At 42.2% G+C, this 17,504-nt stretch overlaps 1 protein-coding gene across 4 annotated transcripts; it reads left to right on the top strand.

Annotated features, from left to right (window-relative positions):
• Positions 1-556: 556 nt before the first annotated feature.
• On the top strand, positions 557-8,008 carry DRD2 (dopamine receptor D2). 4 transcript variants are annotated; one of them, XM_010014669.1, is made up of 7 exons: positions 557-860; positions 3,737-3,846; positions 4,353-4,489; positions 5,144-5,334; positions 6,205-6,291; positions 6,922-7,255; positions 7,815-8,008. In XM_010014669.1, exons 1-7 carry the CDS (start codon positions 579-581, stop codon positions 8,006-8,008), a joined length of 1,335 nt encoding a protein of 444 aa, XP_010012971.1. In that variant the 5' UTR covers positions 557-578. The 4 variants fall into 4 exon arrangements, with proteins under 4 accessions (XP_010012971.1, XP_010012973.1, XP_010012970.1 ...); XM_010014671.1 differs by having other exon boundaries at positions 579-860; positions 7,066-7,255; XM_010014668.1 differs by having other exon boundaries at positions 579-860; positions 6,205-6,308; positions 6,933-7,255.
• Positions 8,009-17,504: the final 9,496 nt, after the last annotated feature.

The following is a 17,504-nucleotide window of genomic DNA, read 5'->3' as shown; positions in this document are numbered from 1 at the left end:
CACCATTTTCCCCTTTGCACTACAACCTCACTAGGGGAATGGCAGAAGGCAAGCACAGTCCAGCCCTGACTTCAAAACTGATACTGTCAAGTTTCATTATCATCACAATTCTGTTCATAGGTATTTTTATTTATGTATTTCCCTGCTGGAGGAAAAAAATAAAGGAAAAGCAAAGGGAAAAAACAAAAAACCTACATGCAAACCACACAGCCTAAAGCCCCATGAAGCACATGAAAAATACACAAAGTGGGTCATGACACATATGCCCTGAACTGTGCACACCTACCATGGAGCAGTTAGTGGTTAGGAATGTCAGGGAGCTAAGACAAAAATGCCAGGCACTTTGCCTGAATTGGCTGTAACACAGAGCAACTAATATCCCCAGCCTCCCACCTGGGTCTTCATTGCACTTGCAGTCTAGCAAACCATTCGCTCACAGGAATTCAGGGTAGGAGAAACAGGCACAGGTGAGGTAGCACACATGCAATGGTTTTGTTCGTATTTTATATCTTGGCCTTTGACTGTCTTTTCAATATCTTTGTGTCAGGGTGGAGCTGGAACTTGGCACTTTTACCTCCATGGATCCCCTAAACCTCTCTTGGTACAACAGTGACTTCGGTGACAGGAACTGGAGCAAGCCACTCAACGAGTCCATTGTAGACCAGAAGCCTCAGTATAACTACTATGCCATGCTGCTCACCCTCCTTATCTTTGTCATCGTTTTTGGCAATGTGCTGGTGTGCATGGCTGTGTCCAGGGAAAAATCTCTTCAGACTACCACTAATTACCTGATCGTGAGTCTGGCAGTGGCAGATCTCTTGGTAGCAACTCTGGTCATGCCTTGGGTGGTCTATCTGGAGGTAGGTGACCCAGTTTTATTTTCAGTACTGAATGTTTCTGCTGAATGGGTAGAGAGGGGGAAGTTCAGCAGCCTGAACATCAGCTATTTCAAGAAGTCCTGAATTTCCCAAAACAAAAGTGTTTTTCATTTCCTAACAGTTGGTCAGATTTTTCCAGGAAATAGATATGATAGCAGATGGCAAGCTGACTTGAAAATATGCTGGTGTTCAGAGGGCCTAATTACAATCCAATTGCATTGAAAATCTGGCCTTTAAATAGAGGGGTCAACAGCAAAACAACATAGACAAACTGTTCATCCCCAAACATAAGAATGAGTCTGCAACAACATCATGGGAGTCACACTAATCAGCTACATCAATAGTAATCAAACCCCTATTTCTGAAGGACTGCAGTAGTAAGAAGAGCAGACAATTGTAGAAGTAGGATGTAAATCCAAAGCTTTTATGTCACAATGTCTGAGAGAAACAGAATCGCAAGTGAGCTACTTTCCACATTGCAGCCATTAACACATCAGTTTGGTACAAGAGAGCTCTATGCTGCTGCATGCAGAGCCATATTTGAGTGGCACTGTCGTCTGTGAAAGCCAAATACTCCCAAGACTGCCACCTGTTTACTTGATGGCAAATTACTCTTGCAACAGTAAATAGCATTAAAGAATGAAATGCACCTCTAGAGGAAAGAATAAGAGAAGATACATACTTGGCTCGCTTTGCTGGGATGCCCGTGTGCTTCAGCCAGCTAAGAGCTGGCATGCTGGTGGCAATCACAACCAAGAGAGAATAAACAGTGGAGAGAAAGCATAAGACTGAAACTATACTGAGCTTGCAGTTAATTTTCAGGCACCGATTTATGAAAGAAAATGATAAAACAGGAGAACAGGGGAAGAAGCCATAATCAATCAGCCTATTAAGTACTAATGCAAAGCAAAACAAACCCACTGACATGATGTAGGCTGTCAAGAAACCACAATACTAATTATCACTCTAGTTAATTATCGTTTTCATGGCACTTTAAAAATGTAAAGCATCATGCACCTGCTACGGCTTTTTTATATGACCACAGGCTGGTGTGATTGTAGTCAATTCCTCTGGAACTAATGAAGCTCTTCTATTATATTCCTCTTTTGTGACAAGCCATTTTAAGCAGAGGCTTATGCTGTGACAAACTCTTGCTCTCTTAGGCCCAGCTGTAAGAGTCTCTCAGACACTTACTTTAATGTGGAAGAATAAAGAGCAAATGGTATAAGATGCTTTCCCTTTCTGGGCTCATGCGTATATGGAGTGGGCCAGGAACCTCAGTTTCCCGAATCTGGCAAGTAGGACAATCAGGCCTTTACATCTCAGCAAGACTTTTTTATTTATTCCCTTTTTTTAATGCATGTTTGCCCTTTCTGCTCTTACCCACACTCTGCTAAACCTACTGCTAGCTTGAAGCAACAAAACCCATGACAAATACTTGCTGATAGAGAAAGAGCCATTGGACTGACGCGGGTTAGGCACACTGTAGTCCCTCTCTGGGTCTACAGTCTGAAATCAAAACTTGCCAGACCCTTTGTTCTGTAAATATCTTCATTTTATTAATGCCTTTGCATCACAAGCTTGGACAAAAACAAATGTCAAAAGGAAATCCTTTTAAAAAGCAGCCTCAATGCAAACAAATCTTCTTCCTCCAAACTTCTGAGGTTTCTCCTATGTAAATGGAAGCAGTAAGAGAAAGAACTGCTGCAGTTTACAGCATCTCCCATAAACTCAAAATTATGCATGCAGGAAACTGGTTTTGCAGAAGCTTATATCTGGCTGGAAACCTTTGCCTTTGGGCAAATTCTCATCAAAGTTACTGATGTAACTGTCTCTTAACTGCTTTTTTAATCACTGAGTATTCATCTGTCACTCAGGCTTCAATGCAGTCATTCTTCCTTCTTTATGCTGCCTATGGTTATGTATATCAGAGCAGAAATAACTGAAGAATAGCTATCTTATTCAATCTATTTTCAAATGCAATAGGACTCTATTTTTATTAGAGGGAAATATACTTTTTTTTCATCACATGTCAAATACAGCAGTCCTAATAATTGCTATTAAACTTAATTGGCAAAGTTCAGTTTCAATAGCAAGATAAGTGAAGAGAAAAAGGCTATTGGTAACGGGAAGCGTTATCAGTAGTTCTTTGTCTTTATCACAACATGTAGTGTGTCTCTCTGAACTACATTAATCTTGTTGACACAAAAAAAAAAAATCTACCCTGATGTTTTTACACTAGGAAATGATGGAAATCTCCTGGTCTTTGCTAGGTATAATTGCAAAAAAGTGTCTAACAAAAACCTGCAAGCTCATTAATTTTATGTCCTGAGCGCCTGTAATTGTATTTCCTTCTTCATATAGTGCTTCAGAGGCCTGTTTAAGCTACTCCATAGTTCACTCTGTCTTTAAGGAGACTTGCACTCCCATATATCATTGGAATACAAGCCCAGGTTAGAGTCTGCTGTTCAGGCTGCCCAACACAATAGAGTAACAGGATGGAATTAGAAAAGACAAAATCACACCAGCCGTTAGGAGAACACTCAAAAGAATGGTTTGGATGGAGCAAAGTACTTCCTTTGTGGCCATGCCATCATTTGAGGCCTTTAGACTAGACAGGACAAAGTCCTTGAAGGCACTTGATGGCAAACAATCCTACTTGAAGCAGCATGTGATTGATTGCATGTGACCCGATTCCAGCTGCAACTTCTGTAGACAGGATTTTGATCCCTCTTGAACCAGTGGAACTCCAGTTACCCGCAAGCATATATAGCTTTGTGTAAAATTCTCCCTTTAGACCTTCTTAATAGCATAGACTTCGTGAATTCTTTTACTGACCCTGTATTTTCTTTTTGCAGGTCGTTGGTGAGTGGAGGTTTAGTCGGATCCACTGTGATATCTTTGTAACCCTTGATGTTATGATGTGTACTGCCAGTATCCTCAACCTCTGTGCCATCAGCATAGACAGGTGAGAGCTGCACAGCAGCAAGTTGTGTCAGATCCACAGTAACAAGTCACGGCCATCTTTATATATTCTAATTTTACCTGTGACTCAGAGACTTGAAAATGACAAAAGCTAGTGTAGTTGATGTCTCCTGAAGAGTAGTTTAGAGGACCTATATGAGGTCTGAGCAGGGATTCCATCAGAAGCAGATATAGAAACTCTAGTCTCAAGAGAGAAAATAAAATTGTGTGTATACGTCCCCATTAATTCAGTGCTTCTGTCCTTTCAAACACCAGTGGGAAGGCAGTAGCTCAGAGAGAGTGGAAATAAAATGCTATGCTAAGCTGACCCCAGCCTCATGCCTTCCAAAACAGGGAATGCAGACATCTTGGAGATGTGTGAAATATGACTTGCCCTCTATTCTCTTACTGGTCCAGGCTTTCAAACACAGCAACGAGATGTCATTTCCCATGAAGTTTGTCAGCACTGGCAGAATAACAATGGACTGGGTTTGTCTCTTCACATTGCAGGTACACAGCAGTAGCAATGCCAATGCTGTATAACACCCGCTACAGCTCGAAGCGCAGGGTCACAGCCATGATTGCTGTGGTTTGGGTGCTTTCATTTGCCATCTCCTGTCCGCTCCTCTTTGGCCTCAACAACACAGGTAAGTGTTATGGCACCTGCAGCTGGCTATTGGCATCTTCCAGGCTTTACTGAGTCCCCAGGTAGTTGTCTCTTACAAGTCAGGAATAAACATGAGGTTTTAGGTGTATCAGGATGCATCCATCCCTGTTTCAGGTGTCCTCTCCCCATGTCATTCCAGCTGTTTGTCAGCTGCTTCTGTATCTGTTTCATCTTTTTGCTGTTCCAGACCAGTGTTTCAGAGGTTACATAGATGTTTACACAACACACTCTGAAGTTACATTAACATTTGTCCGCTACAAAATCAAAAATGCCTCTTATATTAAAACATGTGAAAAGGAAATTTGTGGGACAAATAGCTTCACCAAGACAGGAAAGAAAAGAACTGGCCGTTCAGCCATCAGTTTCATAGGAAGACTGGATTGTATACAGCATGGGACAGGTAGGCTTATAATTATAATGCAAGCAATAGTCAGGGATTTTGGGTTGTATTTGACTCCCAAGGGGAGTTTGCTCTTCTGGTACCACTTCCATCTGACATGGTAGTGTTCTTTAGAATCTGAACCCCTTACTCTCTTGGTATCAATGTGCCTTCTTAAAGAGGGAGAGAAGAGGGCAAAGACGGTGCTAGCTCCTAGCAGCAGGGACAACAAGCCTGAAACTTTTTGTCTTCCAGATGAGAATGAATGCATCATTGCCAACCCTACCTTTGTCGTGTATTCCTCTATCGTCTCCTTCTACGTTCCCTTCATTGTCACCCTGCTGGTGTATGTGCAGATCTACATAGTCCTCCAGAAGCGCAGGAAGCGTGTCACCACCAAGCTCAGCAGCCGTGGCCTGGACTCAGACACACAAGCCCCACTGAAGGTAACTAGACCTCTGCCTTGCTCTCAGCAGACTCTGTCCGTTCCCCTTCCTGCTCTACTTCATTCCCCAAAGCACTTCCTCCTTTTTTCAAATGACACTGGCTGGACTAGACGACATACTGGATCACAAAGGTGAATGCTGTGTCCTGTGCCATTTGGGAGTCCCAGTTGCACACTCTGGATTGTCAGGTCACTGGCTGGTGCTTCACTGGCCTCTCTGGAGCCCAGGGGATGTTTCAGCAGCAGATCTGCATGAGGAGCTGCTTCATTAACCAGGCTGCATTTCCTTTGGTTCTGCTGAATTTGGGTTGGGGTACCTGAGACTACAGGCTATACTATTTTCTAAGTCAGTCTTGCACTTGTGACGAAGAACTTAAATGGAAATTGTTTGCGTGGCTGGGGTGCGATCTACATCACTGGTAATGATCTCTCTACGGTGCAAACAGCCTCTCAGAGCAGGAGATATGTATAGAAGTGGAGTCCAGCTGAGCATGTTAAGTGTGAGACTGCTTGTCAAAACACTGCTCTCGCAGAACATGCCAGGGAGGAATGTATATTCCCAGAGGCACTACCTTCAAACTGCATTGCCTCAGAGGTCAGTACCATGTCAAGCAAAAGAGGGAGTGAGAAAGGAATAGACCAAAACGTAAACAGATCTCTGTGGTTTGTTTCCTCTGGTGAGAATCACGAGGGGTAGCTGCCTCCATTACTGCTTCTTCAGAGCAGTTTTGCACCAGTCTTAGCACCTTGGCCACACTGACTATTTTCTGCTTCGTGCCCTGTGTTTGTATTTCCACCTGCCTCCCTTACCAGCTCCCCTTCCCAATTACTCTCTGCTTGTGTAACCTCTGAGCTGGTGCTTGCCCCTTAGGACAAATGCACTCATCCAGAAGACGTCAAGCTCTGCACAGTTATTGTGAAGTCCAATGGGAATTTCCAAGTTAATAAGCGCAAAGTGGTGAGTGTTAAAGAGAAGTGGTAGCTTTTCAGAGCATTTAGCTTCCCCCTTTTCTCCTCTCAGGACACAAAATGAATTTCTGTAAGGTGGGAGAAAAATAAACTAAGAACAAAGGTTACCATTCATTCTCAAAATTTAAATATTCTTCCCGTTCCTTAGAGTGAAGCAGGGGGTTTAAGATCATAGAACTCAAAAAGCCAGACTAAGCTCACCTAAAGATCAGCTATAAAAGCCATGACATTTTAACATTTTGTGTCTTTGATTTTCTTCTCCTCTGTTATTTATTTTAAGTCTCGGACTGCATTGGCTTGGTTGGGTTTTGCTTGTTGATTTCGTTTTTGTTTATATTCTGAAGACCTAAATAAAATCCATGGGGAGTGGAAACAGTGTCTCTCCTATTTCTTAACCTCTTTGTGCAATAAAGGAGAGTCATTCACTGCAGTTGTACCCAAACATATTCTTCTCTGTAAACACTTTACAGCCCTTTCTCCAAGCATTTACCAAAAACACAGGGAGAAGAGGGATTGATTGCTCTTCAGCATCATCCAGCTTCATTCTGTAAGGAGTGTTTATTGCTTCTCTCTGTATATTTATGTGTCTTTATGTTGTGGACGTTTGATTCTTGTCCAGGAGGTGGAGAGTCACATAGAAGAGATGGAAATGGTGTCCAGTACCAGTCCCCCTGAGAAAACCACCATCAAACCTGCAGCACCAAGTAACCATCAGTTGGTTGTGCCAGTGGCTTCTAATCGGGGCACAAACTCAACTCTGCAGGCAGCCTTGGACAGCCCTGGGAAACTAGAGAAGAATGGACATGCCAAAGAAACACCCCATACAGCCAAGGTCTTTGAGACCCAGTCTCTGCCCAATGGCAAGACGAGAAACTTTCTCAAGGCTCTGAGCAGGAGGAAATTGTCACAACAGAAGGAAAAGAGAGCCACTAAGATGCTAGCCATTGTACTTGGTGAGAGAGCACGTTGGCTTCCTCTTGTATTTCTGCAGAAAACCAACAGCTACCAAGGATTAGGGTAGCCGGTCTGCATGTCCAGTGTAGACTGTTTTTTCCAGGCCTCCACCGAAGTAACGTCACTTGAAACATTAGAGGACATGTAGGCAAGAGGCTGCCAATAGGAAGGCTTCCTCCTTTCCAGCTAGAAACAGGTCATAGTGCTATACAAAAGGCTCAAAAGTCCACCTTTGGGGTGTTTGGACTGCCACAAGACAGCTGGGTGCAGGGACGAGAGAACTCATGGGCTTTCTAGAACACAAAAGGCAGCATAGTTTCTCAGCAAGAAACTGGTACCTCTGAAGGCCAGATATTTTGATGTAACTGGTCTAATCACACCAGCAAAGAAGTTCTCTGGTACTCAGAATATAGACTATGATAGTTAACAGACAAACAGAAGGCTTATTCCTCAGAGAAACATTTTCCCTTCATACCCCAAAGAACCTTACTGTTCTCATAGTCTCTAAATTTGTCCAGCTTTCAGAAATCAAAATCTGTCTCTTTCCTTTCTCCCCAGGTGTTTTCATCATCTGCTGGCTCCCATTCTTCATCACTCACATCCTGAACATGCACTGCGATTGCAACATCCCCCCAGCAATGTACAGCGTCTTTACGTGGCTTGGATATGTCAACAGTGCTGTCAACCCAATTATTTACACCACCTTCAACATTGAATTTCGCAAGGCTTTCCTGAAGATCCTCCATTGTTAAAAGTAAAAACAGTAACCACATTTTCCAGGATGAGAAAAAATAAACCCAACGCCATTCATGCACACAAATGGGCAGCCGTGGAGAGGTCTCGAGCTCTTGTGTTGGGCATGAGGCCTGCAGTGTTACAACAGTGCCGTGCCCATGCACCTCCTGGTGCAGATGCAATGAGGACCTTCCTGTGGGAGGTTCTGTCATTCCTCAAGGTGACCTTTGGACTCTGGAACGCCAATCCCAAGGGCACTTTTCAGAGGTACCCTCACACTGTGTTTGAAGTGGAAGCAAAAATCAAGACACACTCACTTGATTCTTGCCTGTGGCCATCTAACCTTGAGTGCATTAAACACAGACAGGCGCAGAGCCGTGCGTTGGTAGCAGTAAGTCACTGCTGCTACTGGCTTGCGTGTCATGTCATTGATAAAATTCTCACCAAAGACAAGACCATCATTTCTGCTTTGCAATAGGAGCCAGACAGAGCTTGCGGACAATCTGTGCAATAGCTTTGCCTTCACCTTGAGCTGACTTACCCAGTATTAAACTTCTGAAGCCTTGAGAAAAATCTTTAAGACATCTCCAAGTGGGCTAAGAAGGTTCTGCCACCTACAGATCCAATCCCTGCAACAATGTGGGCCTACGAGCAACAGGCAGAAGGAAGAAAGGGAAGATAGGTATCGTGTGGGACCACTACATAAGTGTAAATATGAATAAATAGGATGAATTGAACAGAAGCCTAAGCCAAAAAACAGATGGAGCGAAACTAAAGAAGTGATACCTTGTATTGCATGGTATAGATTCAGATCAAGCAGGACACCAACTATCATCTATCATCAGCCAGCCCAGCTGCAATTTCTGCCCACCAGCATCTCATCTCCACTCTCATAAAAGAAGATACAAAACTAGGTGAGGAGTGTTAGTGTGGTGAATGTAGAAACAGGAAGAGAGTGTGCCAGGTGTGGCATCTGCAGCCATGTCTGCCTCAGATGTGAACTTGAGCAAGTCAGCTAAGTTAGGTCCAGTTCTTCTTACCTAACTTTGGGGTCCCATGAAGCCAAGGACCACTTCAGATATGATTTACCTATGTCTCTCAATAGAGAGTGTATGGAATAACATCGTGCCTAAATTAATTTAAATTAACAGTACACAATATTTAACTGTGTGTTTTGGAAAAAGCCAGAATAAAAGCCCAAGATAGTCCCTAGCTGGACCTGGTCCTGTGTCTAAGTTAGACTCTGCAAAGGTCTGGATGTTTCCAGCATCCCTTACTCTCTGATATCTATCTTTCATCGATTAAAACAAATGAAAACCCCTAACAGCCGAATTTCACCACACTGACTCTGGCATTACCAAATCCACACTGTAGTTACTAATTGTACTCAGTTCGCAATATATTTTGTAATATCTCTGTAAATAAAATATAGTCAGATGAATAAAATGACATACAAATAGGCCTGGCTAAAAATTAGTGTTGGATCTGGAGAACTAGGTGATTACAAAAGCCATATGCAGAGGAAGGTTCCCAAGTTCTAGCTACCTGCTGTTTTCTAAAGGTATTAAAACACAGTCTGGAGAGCAATATAATCCCTTTTCTCTCTATGCAGTTTGTGGAATATTCACATAGTTTCTGCTTCCGAATAGATGAAGACTGCTGCGAATGGGGGCTCTTTTATTCCCTGGTTTTCCTATATTGCTAACAAAGCCTTTTCCTATGGGATGGATTGTGCTGGTAAAATGTGTTCCAGATGTATATTAAAAAGAGATTATGTCAAGCAGCTATAGCTAAAAGCTATAATGCTTTTGGCCATTTTCTGAAATTGAAACATAACTCCCACCTTGATCCAAAGCTTTCCATTCTAAACCTTGTATTCCTGGAAGAGGCTGATGACCAATGTTACCAGTATTTAGCCCATGGACTTTTACAGCATTTGAACATGGCTCTTCAAGGTCTGTTCACAGCTACAAATTTAAATGAAGAATGATCCTACAGATGCCTAAATGTGTCCCAGTTTAGTGAAGGATTTTAGGTTATACTCTCAGCAGAAATAGGTCCTATATATTAACTAAATAGGAGAGTACATGCTTACCAGAGCAACATTTTTTAACATACATGAACCAGGTGTTACATGATGCTATCAGAACAAAACATTAAGGACATGTAAGATGGGGCCAGGCACTCTTCTATCTTAGCATTGTAATGCACAGCTAGGGAAGCTTTGTACTTTGTATGTTAATAGGATTATAGGCAAGGAAAAAAACCCACTTCTTACAGAAGCACAGGAAACTTTCCAATCCCTTTTTAATTACAAAATTGGAAACACTGCCCCAAGAGATCTCAGGCGCAAGCTATCTGTCCTTTTTCTTTTCCTCCCAAATTTTAACCAAGCAAGTTTGCTCAGTGATAGGAATCAACTCAGACTGGTATTACTTAAAAGATTCAAAGAATAATGTAAAGCTGGTAGGTTTTTTAGTGGAAAAATAGTAACGAGCTACTGCTCTATTTTCTAACATATTCACAATGGCAAAGCAGAAAGGTGCCATTGGACTTTAAGCTAGCAGGTGGGAAGCTTAATCAAAATAGAAAATAATATGCGTATAGGAAAAAAAGCTTTAAAGCATTTGGAAGTTGCCATAGGTGGTATTTGCCCTGTAATAAACCCGGTGTGAGCCCTCAAAATAAGTGGAATTTAAACAGTGTCTTAACTTTGTCCCATAATTTTATTTTGTGTTCAGTGTTAACCCAGGACAAAATCTTCATCTTCCATACTGTGGAACTTGTTCGAACATTTTCTTTATGAATCTAGATGCAGAGGTTTATAACTCAATTCACCCGAACTACTGGACTCACTGATGAAAGACTCTTCCAAAACGTCATGGAGGAAAAAGCTGCTGAAAAAGGGCCTATGTCCATGATATGTTTGCTAACATGGACCAAAAAAAGCCCAGTGTCATTTCCTAGAGATTAATTATTTGTTGGGAGAAGTTGCCTGCAGCCTATCATTCATCCCAATGACATTTTAAGCCACTCATTCCTAACATTCCGGGCTCAAAGGTATCTTGTGGAAGATACCAACTGCCCTTGGAAAGGCAGTAATGCCATGTCTGTTCATCTCTTCTGCAGCAGGTTTTCCTTTCCCATAATACGTCTACACTTAAAGACAACAAGATAAAGCACCTTCCACCCACGAATCAAGCCTTCACAACTCTTTTTGAAAGAGGACCGAAATATATCATCCTCTGGCTTTACAAAGAATAAACTAATGCCAAGAGCAAGGACAGTCTTTGCAATCTGTTTGTACAGCACCTGGTGCAACGACAACCAGCCCATAGTTGTGATGGAAAGTGTTTGCTGCAGTCAGTCACATCATGCAGGACTCTGAGGCTTCTTTCCCACAGATCTGCGTCTGGCAAACACAGTCCTCACTGTTACTTCCCCTCTGGAAAAAAACACTGTTTTCCCAAGGACTTCAGATGGAGGGACATGCTGATGATGGTAAGGGTACCGATATGTTTTTTAAATCACGTTAGTGAGAAGATTTCGTTTCTTCGTTCCTGAAGAAGAACTTAAGACCCTTGCTATAATCCCTATTTTGTGATTCATTATTTGTAATTGAAGCTTTAGTTCTGCTTATTGAGTCTTCCTGTTCCTGCTTTTCTTCCCTGAGATTCACAGCTTCCTGAAGCCCGTGTGGCTCTCTGCACCCCTGAACAGGTTTTAATTAAGAAGCTAGTGAATTCTGCCTGCACTGTATTTGGCGCTTGCCTGCTTGCTCCCACTACAGTCATGATACTGTTTATCTTCCTGATTGAAGAGTAAACTAATTACAGTAGGTCTAACTAGCTTATTAAATCCTGCTGAAATGAAAAGGAAAACAGGAAAAAAAAAAAAAAAGCCACTACCTCTGTGGTGAAAATCTCCAGTGAAAACATGACTCCCTGAAGAGTCAAGAATGTGTAATACCCATCACAAGTACATGTGACACCAACAAATGTCTTCATGCAGCACTGTAATTAAATAGAGACTTGCACAAGCTACCCTGATGTTATATGCTTATTTTGTTCTTTATACCAGGAGCAGGAACTCAGCTGTAAGGGGTCAGACTCCAGGGACTTACACTTACGCTATACATCATGCAAACATGTAACAGGAAAAGATGACTTTCTTTTCTGACTTGCTTTTCAGATTAGTTGCATTTTTATTTTTCTCTCTTATGTCAGTTCATCCTTAAGAATTCTAGCTTTTGTCTAGACTGAAGCTTGGAGAATCAGACATGGGAAAAAAGGATGCAGAAAGACACAGACAGAAAAGAAAACGTTCCTAAATTTCTCCATCTCTCTTCTCTTCTAGACAGAAGCAGACTGGGGAGGATTTGGAGGAGGAAGGGATGAAAACAGATAAGTACCTAGACAAGAGCAGTCATGCTGGTACTTCTGGCATCACACAGCTGCCTGTATTTACTTTTTGGCACTACTCATTCACATCTGGTGCATAGCAGTACAGGTTCAAGATGGGGATATAAAGCCACTGCTCTCACTGGGACACTGTCTACCTGAGCTGTTAAAGTGGAGGGAATCAACTATATACGAGTCAAATATAAGCACCAATACGTATGAGTTTGGTTGGCAACAATAGACAATTGTGAAACTCGCAATCTCCGTGCACGAAGAAACAAATAGATGCTGTCAGACCACTATAGCACTGCAGACAATTTGTATAATAAGTACAGTATTTTACCACTGTGTTTTATACAGGAGTTAATACGCTCAAAACCCGTAATTATGGACTTCGCTTGGTTAAGCACACCTAGCATAAGAATTTATATCAGTGGGAGTATTTCAGCTGTCCACATCTATTGCTTGGGCTTGCATACAAGGTTTTGGTGAAGACACTGCATAGGGCTGGCAGTACAGAAGACACGCTGCAACTGAGCCCTTTGTAGTAGTTTATGCAAAGGTCAAGTAACTAGTCATGTGGAGAGTTTTTTTTCCCCCTTCTCTTTCGCTTGACTTTCATGCTAGAGAACTTTATTATTTCCTTTAGGAATATTTACTTTTATGTTGCTCTTACTGTTGCACTGCTTCATCAAGCTACATGCTGAAATGTTTGGTATTCATGTAAGAACTAATCCAACAGATGCATGTGGACCTCAGCCAGGCTTAGTGAGCACCACAGTAAAACCCCAGCTCAGGCTCCTACACAATTGGGGTTCATGAATAGTTCTCTCCAAGATTATTTTCTTTATACAAAAAAGAAAAAAAAATTCTCCTGCTAGGATATAAAACTATGTATCTGTAAGAACTAAAAAGCTGACATACCTGTTTAAGGACATTTTGGATCCTTGGCATGAACCAAAGGTCTGCTCAGTTTTGAACCAACACAGAACAGAAAGATTATCCCTGCCCTGACACCTTCAGCTTATACAGTAACCAGAATCTCCAAAGCTGCTAAATTCAACTGATGCTTAATTCTCCTTGCTGTATGATCCAACGCAATGGCTGATGGAAAATTAGATCCTCAAGCAACCATAACACAACACAATTCCAAGCTGAAACAACAGGACACACACCATCTTGGTTTTAGGGTGTCTAGCCACACCCTGTCAGGATAAAAGGCCAGCTCCTATGAGGTTCTCCCTTACAGCAAAATTGCATTTCTGAGCCTATGGACTACAAAACAGCTGCAGCAACCACTGCCAGCAAGCACTGTTCACACCATCCAAAAGAAATAAAACAGAACTGACCTGTCCATGTCCTGGGGCATTTGAACAAGTCCTGTAGTTTCAGGTTAGGTCTGACAGATTAATGGATTATGCTTTCTTCTGCAGATCTAGGGGGAAAAAAAAAAAAAAAAAAAAAGAGAAAACTGGTTGCACTTGTTAATTTAACTCACACTTTTTAATCAAAGCTTCTTTTAATAGTTAAAACTGCTCCCCCCACTCCTGTTTTTTGACAATACCAGACTGTCTGCTTCATAAATAGCTTCTGAATCATAAATAACAACTTTCTTCACCAAAGAAAGAATGAAAATGGTGGACTAAATATATTAGGGTATAATGAATAATTAGCAGACCTAGAAATGCATTCAAAGAGATGACTTAAGAAACAAAGCAAATCGCAGGTCCTTTGAAGGAGGAAAAATGTTCTGTATTCCCAAGCTGCCATGCTGGGCCCATAAAAAAAAGTGGGATAATGAAAACAAGTGAGCACATTTAACCAAGCTTAGCACTGCTTCCCTGCTGCATGCAATCAACTGTATCCATAGCTTTGATGAGACTGTAAAGATTACATCACTTAAATCTCAGCTGCAGGATATTTTGCCAGACTTACTGAAGGAAAGCAAGCAAAGAGCACAGAGGTTTTGTGCTTGCTCTACATTAGAAACCATCGCTCCTGTTTATAACCAAGCCATTACAGAGATACTAACACATAGCTAGGGGAGTTTGTAAGATGTAACAGGAATACAACTTGTACACTTGTAGCAAGTTTTGTCAAAGTAAAGCAAAATAGAAGCTGCAAACACACAGAAAGCTGATTAAAATAGCCTCTATAGGGTGACTGTGGAATTCAGCTGCTATCACTTCACTGGAGAGTCTCCTTAACATGGCACAGACGAGGTAAATCAGCCTCTCAGGCCTATCACCCTGTCTCAGACACCAGAGATTCATCAGCTCTAACTGTGAGAAGCCCAAGAGGGCAGGGGTCTGCACGTCTCCTGCCTAACCCAGAATCAGTGCTGAGAGGTAGCTGTAAAACCATAACATTTCAGCAACATGCTGATTTCCTGCTCCAGCAAGCCCTGTGCTCACATCACAAGCCTTCTGCCCCCTGCATCACTTCACACACACTCTGTTTCAGCAGCATCTTCCTTGCTTTAACTTCTAGGGTTCCTTTAGCCCCTTTTGGGCCAGTGTCATGTGTCTAGCTCATCCAGAGGCTGGGGACAGATGCTGCATCACTTTTTCACCTGGGGCCTGTCCTGCAGAGAGAGTTGGGACAGGGATTATCTTCAGATTGCTGAGCACAGCGAGTCCTGCTTCTGTTCGCAATAAACAGGTCCCAGGCTCTGAGCGAGCAGAGGACACGGAACCATACAAACCTCTGCCTGCGATCTCAGTATAGCCAGAGGATCCAGAAATTGTCCAGATCCTTCTTCCTGCACAACATACTGCTTGTAACAGTCAGCAGCAGAAGACTTAATCCAGGCATGGTCAGGGCCTGAGCTCTTGCCAGCAGGCAACACCTTTATGAACCTGGCACACACAGATGTCCTGTCCTACATGAAATGCTGCACTGTTTCTTCCTGCTCATAAACAGAATAGACTTCAGCATCAGTGGAACAGAATCAGAGGCTGCTGTTGTGGGCTTTTAATAGTGACTACTGCATGTGGGGAAGACAAGTGTCCTCACAGATATCTCTGCTTCCTGTCTGTATTAATCTGTGATTTAACCACTACATAAACCCCTTTCAGTTGCAAGCAGACCAGATATCAAGGGCTGCAAACCTTACCTGGGAGAAAATCAGGTCATAACTTGAGGGTTTGTAACGCCATCAAACATTTCATAATAACCATTGTTAATATTTCTTTAACAATCGGCCATGAAGCTGATTTTCTTTCCAGACCACAGGAAAAAGCGAGAACACCAAAAATTGACATCAGCAAGAAATCTAATCTTCCTTCCAAAAACAGCAACAAAGAAAATCTCTGTGCTGATCTTGTGACTTCACAGAGCTCTGTCAAACCATAAGCTGGAAAATGCACAAGGCTACAGAGGAAAATCCAGGAGCTGGAAATATGATGGAATGATACAGGTTATGAGTTGAGAACTTGTCTGTGTGAAGAAATGGACAGTCAGTGCTAGTCGAAACAAATACGTGTGTACTTGTCTTGCAGAATACCTCCCTCCCTTTGGGACAGCTTGAGTCATAAATAAAAGTGGCTCTGATCAAGCATAATAATTCTAGCTTGCTAGAATAAACCAGCAAGATTGCAGAGCAGCTGCTGTGGTTCCTTTAGAGACAGTTGAAGTGTTATGGCATGAGAATGTCTTCTCTCACAGCGGGAGACAACCAATGCCTGGGCTGAAGCTGACATAAATACTGTGGTGTGCTCTGGCTAGTAGGTTAAAAACATACTTATGTGCCCATGTCTGGCCTGGATTAAATCCATTGCATGAGATGATTCAGTGACGCATGGAATTGATATCAAAGTGCTGACCTACTCCTTCTACCTCCCTATGGGCCGTGGGCCAAGTTCCCTAGAGAGAATAGTACAGATAATGATACAGAATTAAAGGGTTTGACCCAAAACAAAACTGGTGAGGTTTGAATCTAGATCTACTGAGTAGGCTGGCTAAAAGCAGAGACATCTGGAAAAATATTTATGCTTTTGTAGCACTGTACACCCACTTTGCACTCTGTTTTGCCATAAATGACAGTACAAGTACAGAACAACAGGGAACCAGCTTCTGCAATCTCCATGAAGGCAGGAGTTTAGATGCAAAAGTCACACCAAATTAACCTAGAGAGGTAGAATTATGACAGAATTATTGTAGCTTGGCAATTTACAGTAACTGAGTTTGTGCGTGTTCTCAGCTGGTGGCGGATGCTCTAGGTTACATTCCTTCATTATGGTTACATTAACATGCCTACTTTGAACTTGCTGTGAGTTAAGATTATGCAAAGAGTGATTTACTGGGGCTCAGTTAATGCATGGTAACCTGTTTAGCCATGGAGATATGCCTATGTGTCTGAGCCTGCCTATCAAAGGAAATATTCAGGTCTATGTGGCAGTTCTCAGGGCATCATATAAGGAACATGTCTGATTGCCTTTTTTGATAAACAAGCTCGGTAAATGACTTCAAAGATGAAATCAGAATCAGTCAAGAAGATTACAAAGTGTGAAATACTAGGAACTGGAACATGATTCAGAGATACCAGTGAAAGCCAAGTGCTGGTACATTCTGCCATCCTCTCAATTAAAAAAAAGCAAAGGGAAGTTTTCCATGAAGCAGATTAATTTTGAGATGCACTTCTTCACCCAGCCTGTCTGACAAAGAAAGGCTCTCCAATAAAGCAAGGTGCTTGGAAACAGATATTTAAAATCAAAAGCCTTGGAGTAAAGCTGTCACCCTGCGGTAACAAACACTACACTTCCACCAAAGTGGCGTCAGCAATGGGGTAGGGCACTCCCATTCACAGTGGGTTCATCCCAGCACATCTTCATGCTAAAGATGGGAGCAGGGGACTTAAAAAGTATATTTACTGCCTGCAAGAGGAGGAGCTGACTGTAAGCATGTGTGTATGTGCATAAGCATGCTGAGCATGTAAATTCATAAGCAGAGAGGATATTTTTGCAATAAAACCTGACTTCCAGCTGTCTTTGCACCCAAAGTGCATGTTCCCCAAAAGTCTGAAATCCATGCTTGTGCTTTCTGCATGCCACCCAGCACCTTCCAGACAACCCTGTTCCTGACCTCATTTACTAATTAGCTTCAGAAGCTGCCT

Source organism: Nestor notabilis, unplaced genomic scaffold (assembly GCF_000696875.1).
Source record: "Nestor notabilis isolate BGI_N333 unplaced genomic scaffold, ASM69687v1 scaffold8805, whole genome shotgun sequence".
NCBI classification, from domain to species: Eukaryota; Metazoa; Chordata; class Aves; order Psittaciformes; family Psittacidae; genus Nestor; species Nestor notabilis.
The sequence above is the reverse complement of the archived record's forward strand: the minus strand, read 5'-3'. Positions and strand labels throughout refer to the sequence as shown.

Excerpts from the sequence above, each read along its gene's own strand:
- DRD2 (XM_010014668.1), top strand. The coding sequence starts at position 579 with ATGGATCCCCTAAACCTCTCTTGGTACAACAGTGACTTCGGTGACAGG. Across the intron at positions 861-3,736 it reads CTTGGGTGGTCTATCTGGAG|GTCGTTGGTGAGTGGAGGTT; the intron begins GTAGGTGACCCA and ends TTCTTTTTGCAG. Across the intron at positions 7,256-7,814 it reads GATGCTAGCCATTGTACTTG|GTGTTTTCATCATCTGCTGG; the intron begins GTGAGAGAGCAC and ends CTTTCTCCCCAG.